General features: G+C 41.2%; 1 protein-coding gene across 1 annotated transcript; it reads left to right on the forward strand.

Moving 5' to 3' along the window:
• The first annotated feature begins 215 nt into the window (after nucleotides 1-215).
• Nucleotides 216-13664, forward strand: c20h10orf88 (chromosome 20 C10orf88 homolog). Its single transcript, XM_068052822.1, has 6 exons — nucleotides 216-329; nucleotides 3938-4141; nucleotides 6222-6294; nucleotides 6373-6579; nucleotides 7815-8326; nucleotides 11355-13664. Exons 1-6 carry the CDS (start codon nucleotides 229-231, stop codon nucleotides 11581-11583), a joined length of 1326 nt encoding a protein of 441 aa, XP_067908923.1. The 5' UTR covers nucleotides 216-228; the 3' UTR covers nucleotides 11584-13664.
• The last annotated feature ends 655 nt before the right edge of the window (nucleotides 13665-14319 follow it).

Genomic DNA, 14319 nt, shown 5'->3' on the forward strand with positions numbered 1-14319 from the left:
AATTTTGAAAGGTTGGAGTCGGCATGTGTGTGAGCTCTTATTAGAACTGGCTAAGTTGAGAGATGTAAGAACTTTAGGCAGGTACAGGGGTAGGGATTGCCCAAATGTTCTGCTACCTTACTGGATGGGGGACAATGCAGATATGCTGTGACAATAGGTGATGGATGGTTGTGCAGTCAGTCTTCACACGCTCAGTGCGGCTGCGCACTTGCTCTTTCCGGCCTGGCCATGGAGCCGGTGTGTGTCAGGGCCGCTTGGCACTGCGGCCCGGGGCGGCTGCGGGCCACGGTCACCGACTCGGAAACGGAGGGCGGAGAGGCCGGTGTTTGGTAAGGCTGAGCTCGGCGGGGCGGGGGAGAATGGGGCCTGGCCTCAATGCGCCCTTTCCCCGCGAGAGAGTGATCGCAGTGAGCCGCCGACTCTGACGCAGGCCCGGCGGCCGGTCGTCAGGGAGGTGCGGGTGCGGCGGTTAGTTCTTGTTCAGCGCCGCCCCGGGTTTCCCGGCCTGGCGTTGCTGCCTTTGAGCGGCCGGCCATCCCTCATTCGCTGTAAATCAGCCTAGCTTCTCACAGTCAGGGTTTGAAATTTATGCGTTAAGGCCAAATCATCTTTAAAGATGTAATTCGGAGGGTGTGACTTTTCCCCACTTTTGCCCTGCCCGGTGGCAGTAGGTTTATTTGGCAGAGCAGCGATTTCACAAATACAGCAAAGTGCCTGTTGCATATGTTAAAATCAGTTGAAATAATCATTCTCTGGTGCAGTACATTGGCCACTTGTGGCTAATTGGGAATCCAGATGTGGTTAATTGCATTTCTGACTAATAATTAAAAAATGTGCAGTGGACATAATTGTTGGGCTTGTGATCTCCATTATCATTCAAACTGCCTTTGCATGTGTACTTTAACCTTTTTTGTCTGTTTGAGATGAAAAACTGTGCTTTTGATTATTGATCAACGTCTTTGTGATTTGATGTGGTGCTAAGTCTGCTGCGAACACTGCAGAATTTGAGTGTTTTGTCTGCACTTTCTTTGCTGGTTATGTAGTTATGTCAGCATGTTTATGTGTTATATTGGGACCTCTGTAAATGTGAAGAAAGCTTCAATCAACTTTTTCTGAAATCCTAGACCATAATTACTCAAGAAGTATTGAATGTTCTATTGAATTTTTTTTCTTTCTTTTGGGCCTCCTTATCTCGAGAGACAATGGATACGCGCCTGGAGGTGGTCAGTGGTTTGTGAAGCAGCGCCTGGAGTGGCTATAAAGGCCAATTCTGGAGTGACAGGCTCTTCCACAGGTGCTGCAGAGAAATTTGTTTGTTGGGGCTGTTGCACAGTTGGCTCTCCCCTTGCGCCTCTGTCTTTTTTCCTGCCAACTACTAAGTCTCTTCGACTCGCCACAATTTAGCCCTGTCTTTATGGCTGCCCGCCAGCTCTGGCGAATGCTGGCAACTGACTCCCACGACTTGTGATCAATGTCACACGATTTCATGTCGCGTTTGCAGACGTCTTTATAACGGAGACATGGACGGCCGGTGGGTCTGATACCAGTGGCGAGCTCGCTGTACAATGTGTCTTTGGGGATCCTGCCATCTTCCATGTGGCTCACATGGCCAAGCCATCTCAAGCGCCGCTGACTCAGTAGTGTGTATAAGCTGGGGATGTTGGCCGCTTCAAGGACTTCTGTGTTGGAGATATAGTCCTGCCACCTGATGCCAAGTATTCTCCGAAGGCAGCGAAGATGGAATGAATTGAGACGTCGCTCTTGGCTGGCATACGTTGTCCAGGCCTCGCTGCCGTAGAGCAAGGTACTGAGGACACAGGCCTGATACACTCGGACTTTTGTGTTCCGTGTCAGTGCGCCATTTTCCCACACTCTCTTGGCCAGTCTGAACATAGCAGTGGAAGCCTTACCCATGCGCTTGTTGATTTCTGCATCTAGAGACAGGTTACTGGTGATAGTTGAGCCTAGGTAGGTGAACTCTTGAACCACTTCCAGAGCGTGGTCGCCAATATTGATGGATGGAGCATTTCTGACATCCTGCCCCATGATGTTCGTTTTCTTGAGGCTGATGGTTAGGCCAAATTCATTGCAGGCAGACGCAAACCTGTCGATGAGACTCTGCAGGCATTCTTCAGTGTGAGATGTTAAAGCAGCATCGTCAGCAAAGAGGAGTTCTCTGATGAGGACTTTCCGTACTTTGGACTTCGCTCTTAGACGGGCAAGGTTGAACAACCTGCCCCCTGATCTTGTGTGGAGGAAAATTCCTTCTTCAGAGGATTTGAACGCATGTGAAAGCAGCAGGGAGAAGAAAATCCCAAAAAGTGTGGGTGCGGGAACACAGCCCTGTTTCACACCACTCAGGATAGGAAAGGGCTCTGATGAGGAGCCACCATGTTGAATTGTGCCTTTCATATTGTCATGGAATGAGGTGATGATACTTAGTAGCTTTGGTGGACATCCGATCTTTTCTAGTAGTCTGAAGAGACCACGTCTGCTGACGAGGTCAAAGGCTTTGGTGAGATCAATGAAAGCAATGTAGAGGGGCATCTGTTGTTCACGGCATTTCTCCTGTATCTGACGAAGGGAGAACAGCATGTCAATAGTCGATCTCTCTGCACGAAAGCCACACTGTGCCTCAGGGTAGACGCGCTCGGCCAGCTTCTGGAGCCTGTTCAGAGCGACTCGAGCAAAGACTTTCCCCACTATGCTGAGCAGGGAGATTCCACGGTAGTTGTTGCAGTCACCGCGGTCACCTTTGTTTTTATAGAGGGTGATGATGTTGGCATCGCGCATGTCCTGGGGTACTGCTCCCTCGTCCCAGCACAGGCATAGCAGTTCATGTAGTGCTGAGAGTATAGCAGGCTTGGCACTCTTGATTATTTCAGGGGTAATGCTGTCCTTCCCAGGGGCTTTTCCGCTGGCTAGGGAATCAATGGCATCACTGAGTTCCGATTTGGTTGGCTGTATGTCCAGCTCATCCATGACTGGTAGAGGCTGGGCTGCATTGAGGGCAGTCTCAGTGACAGCATTCTCCCTGGAGTACAGTTCTAGGTAGTGCTCAACCCAGCGGTCCATCTGTTTGCGTTGGTCAGTGATTATGTCCCCCGATTTAGATTTGAGGGGGGTGATCTTCTTGATGGTTGGCCCAAGAGCTCTCTTCATGCCATCATACATTCCTCTGATGTTCAAATCACACGCAGCTTCCACAGTGCGGACTGCGACACCGACCACTCCCTGGTGTGCAGCAAGGTTAGACTCAGACCAAAGAAGTTGCATCATTCCAAGCAGAAGGGCCACCCGCGCATCAACACGAGCAGAATTTCTCACCCACAGCTGTTACAAAAATTTCTAAATTCACTTGTAACAGCCCTTCAAAACACTCCCACAGGGGATGCTGAGACCAAGTGGGCCCACATCAGAGACGCCATCTATGAGTCAGCTTTGACCACCTACGGCAAAAGTGCGAAGAGAAATGCAGACTGGTTTCAATCTCATAATGAAGAGCTGGAACCTGTCATAGCCGCTAAGCGCATTGCACTTTTGAACTACAAGAAAGCCCCCAGCGATTTAACATCCGCAGCACTTAAAGCAGCCAGAAGTACTGCACAAAGAACAGCTAGGCGTTGCGCAAACGACTACTGGCAACACCTATGCAGTCATATTCAGCTGGCCTCAGACACCGGAAACATCAGAGGAATGTATGATGGCATGAAGAGAGCTCTATTGAATATTAACTGTAAAGAACATATTACAATTGTGTTATAAAGCATTAAGCAAATCACAATTCATATTCAAAATGCAAAGTCTGTGGTTTACTAAAAATGTAAGCAACATTTATGTCATGCCAAGAATAAAAAATTTGTGATACATTATGATTTTGAAAAATGTCTTCCTTTAAATTAGAGATGACTTACTGTTTTCCTCTGGTATGGTTCAGTGCAGAACTTGTTGCTTTGGAACGGCCTCAAACCAATACTATAGAAACTCCATGTGTGCTGTATCTACAGTGTTCTTCTCAACAGCCTGTTGACATAGTCTATATAGAAATATTGAGTGAAGCAAGAACTATGGAGGTTTACACAGAAGGAGAGTACTGTGGAACAAGCCAAGGCCAAAGAGTAGATAACCTACAAATAAATGGGTAATGTATTATTTTAACTTACTATGAATGTTAACCTTGAATCAACAGTCAGACTATTACTGTATTAAAGCAACTCCAGAGTTTTTTTTATTCTTCCATGGGATGCAGATGTCGCTGGCAGGCCAACATTTGTTGTCCATCCCTAATTGCCCTTGTATGGCCATTTCAGAGGGCATTTTAAGAGTCAACCACTTTGCTGTGGGTCTGGAATCACATGTAGGCCAGACCAGGTAAGGACAGCAGATTTTCTTCCCTAAAGGACAATCGTGAAACATGGATTTTTTTGAAAATCGACTGTGGTTTCATGGTTAATTGAATTCAAATTTCACCATCTGCCATGGTTGTATTCAAACCCATGTCCCCAGTACTTTAGGCTAGGCCTCTGGATTACTAGTCCAGTAATATTATGACTACACCACCACCTCCTGCCAATGGCAATACCAATTTTGATAACTGTTTGGGTTCTTGTGATGTTTCTGAAAAGGCCCAATTTATTGCCTGATTTAAATCCTTTTTTGTTTAAAATAATGAAATTACAACTGTTAATTTTGTACTTGAAATCCTGTACAAATGGTTAATGGTAATTTTCATGAAAAATATTTTAAAAATTTATGCTGTGGCTAATTGATATTACCCTATCAGTCATGCTATGTAGGGCACAGTAGCATAGTAGTTATGTTCCTAGAGTAGTAACCCAGAGGCCTGGACTAATGATCTGGAGACATGTGTTCAAGTTCAACATGTCAGCTGGGGAAATAAAATTAAATAAATCTGGAATAAAAAGCTTGTATCAGTAATGGTGGCCATGAAATTACTGGATTGTTATAAAAACCCATCTGGTTCACTAATGTCCTTTTTAGGGGAGGAAATTTCTCGCCCTTACCCATTCTGGCCTAAATGTGACTCCAGCCCCCGAGCAAAGTGACTCTTAATGTCCTCTGAAATGGCTTGGCTGTTGTATTAAGGAAGGTGGTTCCCCACCACCTTCTCAAGGGCAATTAGGAATGAGCAATAAATGCTGGCTTTACCAGCTGCATCCACATCTCATGAAGGAATTTAAAAAGAAAACACATTTGATGAAATAAGGGGAGATGATGTTTAATTAAATATTTAAATTGTACGGAGCATATAATTATTCTGTGAGGCTAAGTTCTGATTTAGAAGAGTATATTGAGTGATATGCATTTGGGCTAACGATTGATGCTATTGCTGTGTTTCTAAAAGTGATCACTGCACTGTTGGGTCAAGGTAATGTGCTCCATATATAAAATCCCAAATCCTTTTCCTATTTTTATGGCCTTTACATCAAAACCTGCATTTATATAAGTACCTTCAATGTAGAAAAACAGCCCAAAGTGCTTCAGGTTTCACAAAGGTATAAGAAATGGTGGACATCAAGACAAAAGAGAGATGATTAAGACCTTGGTCAAAGAGCTGGGTTTTAAAAAGAGTTGTTGCTACAGGATTTCCATGGCTCTTCTGCCAGAATTGCAGCAGATAAACAAGTGGTGTTCTTTACCTGCAAGTACTGGCTGAATTTCCAAACGGCAGTTATTGCCATAGAATTCAGTCTCCAGGTAGAAGAACCAACAACAACTTGTATTTATATTGCACCTTTAATGTAATAAAATATCCCAACGTACTTCACAGGAACATTATCAAACCAAATTTGACATGAATCCCTATAAGGAGATATAGGGCAAATGATCAAAAGCTTGGTCAGGGACATGGGTTTTAAGGAACGTCTTAAAGGAGGAAAGAGAGGGAGAGGTTTAGGGAGGGAATTCCATAACTTAGGGCCTTGGCAGCTGAAGGTACAGCATCCAGTGGTGGGATTAAAATCGTGATGGTCAAGAGGCTGGAATTAGAGAAGCGCAGATATCTCTGAGGATTTTAGAGCTGGAGGAGAATACAGAGATAGGGAGGGGCAAGGTCTTGGAGGGATTGGAAAACAAGGCTGAGGACCTGCTTCAGATTCACCTCCTGAAAGGGATGACTTTGGTTGCAGCTGCTGCCCTGAATGCATTGAGATCATTCGGTTTCTAACTACTAGCATTTCTATTTTTAAATTGTCTTTCAGTGACCATGAACCGATCCTCTTGTTTAAGAAGTATTTTAAATTGGATTTTCCTAGTTCATCATGTGAAATAAAGGTAAGGTGTTGAGTTTTTTTTTGTTTTTATTGGTCATGTATTACGCTGTGAATCTTCTGATTAATATTCTGTTCTCAGCTGCTATCTTTAGGTGGAAAGGAGAAAGTACGAATTAGTAAAATATTACTGGGCATAAAAAATGCTTCAGTAAGGATCTCAAAAGGCTTTTTTCCATTAGGAAAAAACATTAACTTGGAACGAGTACAAACAATGATGGATTCAATGGGAGCAAAACTGTCACCTGGAGCTCAGCAACTTTTTAACATGGTCCAGTTCCAACAGAAGGTGAGTTATATATTGGTCACTGTAAATGAGATGAATAAGATTTTTATTTTTTAAAGGCAGCAGTAATTTTAAGATCATAGATATGGCTATTACAATGTTTGTTTCTGTACTAAACTTTTTTTTAGATGTCTATAACTCTCCTTCTTTGCTCTGCCCTATGCACATGTTTCTTTGATAAGGTGAAATAATTTGTTCATCTGAAGGGATTGTCTATAATGAAAATGCAGAGGTAAGCTAGGCTATAGTGATGCATCAAGAATGCTCAACTGGAAAGAAAAAGTGCATGCTTCACAGCACATGATTATGTGGGTGCTATTTATCAAGTTGAATATTCACTAGCTTCCAGTATATTTTGGATTTTTTATTGCATAGTCATACAATGTGGAAAGGTTGAGCAGAAGTGCATGTGGCTTTGTGCCTACTCTGCATATAGACGTTAAGGAATGGTAGTCAGAATTCAAGGATATGATGTTGGGGGGGCTGGGGGAAGTGGCCTATGGAAACTAATTTGGAAAGATATTCATTGAACAGCAGAATGTGTGTGACACAATGAGTACAGGAAAATACTTATTTTTCATTTTTGGAATCAATTTTGATACTACATTTTCTGTTTTATAATTATAAACTCTGGAATTCCCTTCCTAAACCTCTCTGACTCTCTACCTCTTTTTCCTCCTTTAAGACACTCCTTAAAATTTATCTCTGATGAAACTTTTGGTCATCTTCCCTAATATCGCCTTATGTGGCTCATATCTAATTTTTCTTTCTAATGCTCCTGTGAAATGCTTTGGGACGTTTTATTATGTTAAAGGTGCAATGTAAATTGTTACTGGTAGAATTTTAATGGTTTTTCATAAACCTCCAGTGTAAAGCTTAAAGCATGGAGAGAGCAAAATAATTTAAGTATAGAGGTAAGATCAAGAAAAATGAGAATTTTGCAGGTTATTGGGTGAATAGTTTCCGATGACTGCTTTACGCTTTATTCTTCACAGTCTGTCAAGCAGTTGCATTGCAAGCTTAGTAACAATGTCTTTTTATGTGAGATTAATTCAGTAATCGATAATAGCGAAGGTACTGTAGGTTGCTGAGGTATCTGATCTCAACTGGGCTGGCTACAATTGGTCTCCTTGCCTTTTCAGGGAAATGTTCAACTATGCTTAAGGTGGCTTTTGCAGGTAATCAGTGATAAAGATTGTAATTGTTAGAACCTTATATATTGATATTTCTCCATGCAGAATCAGGCAGCAATAGGAGGACTGTTCCAGGGTATCTTTGGAGCAAGAGATTTAACAAAAGTTGGAAAAATAACTTGTTCACCTCAGATGATTGCTACGCAGTCTGAAGAAGGAGTGACCTCTTCCCATGTATTTAGCAAAACTAACCCAATGTCCATTTCAAAACTGGAAGAAACAAAGGATACTGGAGGCATAACTATGATTAACGGTAAACCTACACAAGCAGGAGATGGCTCAGTCTCACCCACTGGAACAAACTATAAGAAAACAATGTATGATTCTGAAGACAGCACAAAAGATGTAGATCAACAGAAGTTTGCTGGAAGAGATTTGAAAGACCTTGTGTCAACATTTCTGTGCAAACAAAGCAATGGAGAACAAAATGCTTTTAGTTCTGAAATGCTTCCTTTTCTTCAGGACCTTTGTGGCCAGGTGAATGAACTGCGTATGGGAGAGAAAGTTAAAGTTACTAAAAATATTGCAGCAGCAGCAGAAGACAGAACCTGTGGCAGGTATGAATTTTGGCAATTTGTTACACAGCAATGGAACCCGTTTCTGTGTGCAGTTTATATAGAAAAATTGCTGACAAAAGTTGAATTGAAAATTGCTCTTAATTTTCTCCTCCCACCTGTCGGAAACTAGGAAATGTTATAGCAATCTTGAACCAGCCTGTGCATGTCACTGGTCACCACATAGTGTCTGTGGAAAGTAGACCTGGTGGTTTATGGTTCAGCTGTTGCAGCTTTTCATAATGACTTATGAGTGCTATGCATCGACAATATGGAGTAAAAAAAAAGGTATAATAATTACTAGGGCCCAGATTTTGCAGTGGTAACGACAACAAAATTGTCAACATTTGTTTTCTGAAATCTGCACATGCGTGGTTAAATGCAGAAATCCAGAAGTTGTTGTCAGTGATTCTGCTGTCAGTGAAGTCCCCCACCCCCCCCACCCAGACTGCAATCAAGTAGAAATCATTGAACTGACAAAAACACTATTTAACACAATTACTGCTCCATCAGTCTTCTCCCGATCATCAGCAAAGTGTTGGAAAATGTTGTCGACAGTGCTATCAAGTGGCACGTACACAGCAATAAACTGCTCACCGTTGCTCAGTTTGGGTTCCGTCAGTGCCACTTGGCTCCAGGTCTCATTATGGCCTTAGTCCAAATTTGGCCAAAAGAGCTGAATTCAAGAGGTGAGGTGAGAATGAGTGCCCTTGACATCAAGGCAGCACTTGACTGAGTGTGCCATCAAGGAGCCCTAGCAAAGTTGAAATCACTGGTTGGTGTCATACCTAGCACAAAGGAAGATGTTTGTTGGAGGCCAAACACTTAACCCCCAGGCCATTGCTGCAGGAGTTCCTCAGGGTAGTGTCCTAGGCCCAACCATCTTCAGCTGCTTCATCAATGACCTTCCTTCCATCATAAGGTCAGAGGTGGGGATGTTTGCTGATGATTGCACAGTGTTCAGTACCATTCGTGACTCCTCAGATGCTTAAGCAGTCCATTTCCATATACTGCAAGACCTGGACAACATTCAGGTTTGGGCTGATAAGAGGCAAGTAACATTCGTGCCACACAATTGCCAGGCAATGACCATCTCCAACAAAAGAAAATCTAACCATCTCCTCTTGATATTCACTGGCATTACCATCACTGAATCCCCCATCATCAAAATCCTGAGGGTTATCATTGACCAGAAACTTAACTGGATCAACCATATAAATACTGTGGCTACAAGAGCAGGTTTCAGGCTGGAAATTCTGTGGCGTGTAACTCACCTCCTGACTCTCCCAAGCCTGTCCACCCTCTACAGTCAGGATTGTGGTGGAATACAGTCCACTTGGCAGCTCCAACAACACTCAAGAAGCTCGTACCATCCAGGACAAAGCAGCTTGATCGGCACCCCATTCACCACCTTAAATGTTCACTCTCTCTACCGCCAGCACAGAGTGGCAGCAGTGTGTACCATACACCCAAGATGCATTGCAGCAACTCACCAGGCCTCTTTTGATTGCAACTTTCAAACCCATGACCTCTACCAACTGGAAGGGCAAGGGGAGCAGACACATGGGAACAGCACCACCTGGAATTTCCCCTCCAGTCGCACATCATTCTGACTTAGATCTGTTACACCGTTCCTTCACTGTCAGTAGGTCAAAAAACTGGAAGTCCCTTCCTAACAGCACTGTGGGTGCACCTACATCAGATGGACTGCAGCGGTTCAAAAAGGCAGTTCACCATCACGTTTTCAAGGGCAGTCAGGGACTGGCAACAAATGCTGACCTTGCCAACAAAGCTCACATCCCAGGAAAGAATTAAAAAAAATCTTTGTGAAGGTATTATGTGCAGTTCTGGGTACTGCAGCTCCAGGATAAATTGGCCTTGGAAGGAGTACAGTGCAGTTTCACCAGAATGTTAGCATGGCTCGAAAATTAGATTATGAAGAGAGATTGCATAAACTAGGTTTGTATTCCCTGGAATATAGAAGGTTAAAGGGTGATGTGAGTGAGGTTTTATAGGATTTTAAAAGGAATTGATGGGGTAGACAGAGAAAATCTTTTTCTGCTTGTGGGGGAATCTAGGGTGAAGGGATGTAAACTTAAAATCAGAGCCAGGCCATCCAGGAGCGAAGTTAGGAAACACTTCTTCTCACAGTGATAGAAATGTGGAAAACTATCCCACAAAAAGCAGTAGATGCCAGCTTTGAGATCAATAGATTTTTGCTAGCCAAGGGTATCGAGGGTATTAGAGCTAAGGTGTGTGAATGGAGTTAGTGTACAGGTCAGCTATGATCTCATTGAATGGTGGAACAGCCTCAAGGGCTGAATGGCTGTTTCTCTGTTCTGTTTTGAATTAGACCTGTATTTAAAATTTATTAAGGGAACTAATCTATACAAATGTTGGAGAGGAATCTCTGACATTGTGATTGCATTCAGTCATTCAACCAGACCTGGACCACCTCAATGATGGTGATGACTTCTCCAATGTATTACTGCACCAATAACCATTTCAACAAGACTACAAATCCATCTTGGAAAGTTAAGGGGAGAAAAAATGTTTTTTATATAAAAGTATAAATAATTGAGAGGAAAAAAAAGCTTTGGGGCAGGGTGGTGGGAAGAATAAATGATTTTATTTTATTGATGCGATAAAATGTTGCAATGGGTAAGCTGCTGTTGTATTTTAGGGTTCTGCAGTATTGTAGTACATATCAGAAACTATATTCTGTGGTCCTGAACTGCCCATGAGCAATGCTATGGGAGAGCTACTTAATTATGTACAAAGAAAACGAGCATCAAAGACTAATGGTTTATGATAAATAAACCAGTTGTGCATTTGTTGTTCACAGGTACTGTAGTTTATCACTTCGGTGATTTTCCATGAACCAGTGTCCCACAACATAAATTTTCTAACTTTTTTTGATTTTTGATGAAGCATGGATCGTTCTGGAAGTAAATCTTTTGGATATAGTTTTTTAAAAAAGGTACATTTAAGAACTTGCTGCTTATTTTCACGTTGCTGCATTTCTTCACAGGCATAACCAACAGGCTTTTTGTTCTGAGTTGGAAAAGCATATCGCTGAACACATGGATTCGATAGAAAAGAGACTGAAGGATTATATTGATTGTCGAATAAACACATTGCAAGCTGACCTTGATGAAAAGTTTGTTTCACTCACCAACCTGCTTGAAAGCACCGCTTTGAACAGGACAGTAACAAAAAGCTATGACTGTGGCACCATCTTAACAAACGGGGAGCTTTAACCAATTTTTCTTCACACCCCTTGAAAGACTATTGTAAAACTGGTGTAGTTTCCCTGAATGTAGTATTTAGTACAAGGGTGTCCAGACTATGACCATGGGCGATATAGATTGAAGGTTTCAGCCCATTAAGTTTGTTATTGGTGTGCATTTTTCTATAAGCTACCTATATAGCCAGTGATCCATGGCCATGTAAACCAGGTAACTCTGTCCTGTTTGTGCTTCTATTTGTCAATTACTCTTTTTTGCCTTTGAGTTTTATGGGCCAACTGGTTTGGAGAGGGCTGATCCTAGCTTTGTTGCCTCATTAATGGATAAATCCTAAATCCTAAGAACTGTCAAAAATTGGCAGTTTGAGATATATGCAAGTTAATGGGAATTTAAAACCATATATGTGGCCCGTGAATGTCCATGGAATGCACTTGAATGGCCCACAGAACAAGTTTGGACATTCCCAATCTAGTGTAAACTACAAAATGCACCATCAGAAAATAACATTGAAAATGGAATACTGCAGTTATTACTTGAACCTATTCTGTTTTTAACCAGTGGCATTTCCTGGGCTTAATGTGTTCTGTATTTAAAAAAAAAAACAAAATTATTTGTAACAAATACAAAAACACCAAAAATCTAAATATTCCAGAAATAATATTGTGACTTTGAGACAATGAATTGACTGTGTGTCACTAGGGTTAGATATTTTTGATATCCTATTAATTGTTGTTACTATGCCTGTGAAGAGTTAATAAGAATGTAAAGGGTCCTGAAATTGACTTTTGGCCCCTCCACCACTTGCAGCGGAAATTTAAAACTCCAAGACGGGTATAATTTAGTATACCTCTTCAAAATTATAAATCTTTAAAAGTTCTATTTAACTACTTTCAAGCATTTACTTCTACTGTTTTAGGAAGACTTGTCAATGATTGCCATTAATCACCAATCTAAAAGTTAGTGTGATTAAATACATATTGAACTTCAGGAAATCAATTTGTATCCTGTTGGCATTCATAATAAAGTAGCAGAAATGTAAAGTTACAGTTGCACACTTCATTGAACGCAGTATTATCATAGCTCTATGGGCATGCCTCAAGGCAGTGTTGCAACATGGTTATTACAAATAAGAAAGGTGTGTGGGTTTCTTTGGATATGTTGTTTTACAAAGCGGAATCCTCTTTTCAACCCTTTTCCCAATTTAGTTTCTCTATGGCTGGCTTGCCATTGAGTTGAAATGAGTGTGGAATTACAATGGTTACATAGTAAGTATTATGTAAATGATACTGTCAGCTGAACAAATACAAGTTAATGGGAGCTCAGTGAGATGAAATGTAAAGTGAGCAACAGTAAGAGGAATATAAATTAGTGTAAGTGGCTACAAGCTCAACCAAATATAAAACTGCTTCTTTCAAAGTTTGTTCAATTTATAAACCTTCTAATTCTAGATGAAACACTCATTTCTTGTAAACTTTTTGTGATGAACTATATTTGGAAGAGTTATTTGTTTTTGTATATGTATTTAGGACAGTTTCTTGCAAGTAATGGGAAAAGTGAATTTGGCAGCTGCTTATTTGGAAGTCCTATAAACCATGACATCACATTTGTATAGGCCAATGAGATTCTGTTTTCGTTTAACAGTATGTAATTTTTTTTGTAGAACTTGCATACTGTTCATATGAAAATTTTTGTTTTATCTGACAATGCTTTAACACTGTGCAGTAATAGTACAAAAGAAAAATGTGCCTCGTTAAATTGTATCTGTTTAAGGTAAACTTTGTACTTAGAATGTAAATACAGTATCCTAAAGCATCAGAATGTTCTAAAAGCAATAGATTTGATTGCTTTTGTGGCAGAAAAATTATTTAAACTTAAATATATAATTGCAGAGTAGGAGTTTGATTATTGTCTTCCTCTTTACCCCTTTTCTTTCTATTTATAATTTGTTGCAAATATTTATTAAAACAGTAAGATATTAACCAATAGACTGGCAACTGATCTTGCTATTGTAGGGCCTGTGCTAGATAGGATTTTGAATTTGTAGTAGCTCCAGTGGTATAAAACACTGCTATAAATTTCGGTACTTAAAATACTCAGTTGGGTACTCATTTATTATACACGTTGCTGTGATATCCTGTGACATTCACAAAGGTTTGTTGATAGTGCAACGTTCCTATCATTGCAAATAATCTATGTAATAGAGAATGTATTAATGTGCTTTGACATTGCAACGAAGCTTAATCTAATCTGTCTCTCTAAGATCACAAATTCTAAATCTTTTAAACAAAGTGCTTAAAATATATAATATGTATCTCCTTTAGCATTGCTTATGGCAAGTGATCTTTATAAGGAGAGAAGCATTTTATTATGTAATGCAGAGCGTATTCTGACTCTGTCCCTTCAAAGGCACAAAGCCTTAACTTAATAGTTAACATTGGGCCAGTCTATCCAGAGATCAGTTAATAGGCTCCAGATGTTCAGTCCATGCTGGAAACTCATTACGTCAGGCACAGCAATTGTTGGGAGAAGTGACAAGTTAACAAGACAGGCATAACTGTTAGAACATAGAACATTACAGTGCAGTACAGGCCCTTCGGCCCTCGATGTTGCGCCGACCTGTGAAACCATCTGACCTACACTATTCCATTTTCATCCATATGTCTATCCAATGACCACTTAAATGCCCTTAAAGTTGGCCAGTCTACTACTGTTGCAGGCAGGGCGTTCCGCGCCCCTACTACTCTGAGT

This window comes from Heterodontus francisci, chromosome 20, assembly GCF_036365525.1.
Source record: "Heterodontus francisci isolate sHetFra1 chromosome 20, sHetFra1.hap1, whole genome shotgun sequence".
NCBI lineage: Eukaryota > Metazoa > Chordata > Chondrichthyes > Heterodontiformes > Heterodontidae > Heterodontus > Heterodontus francisci.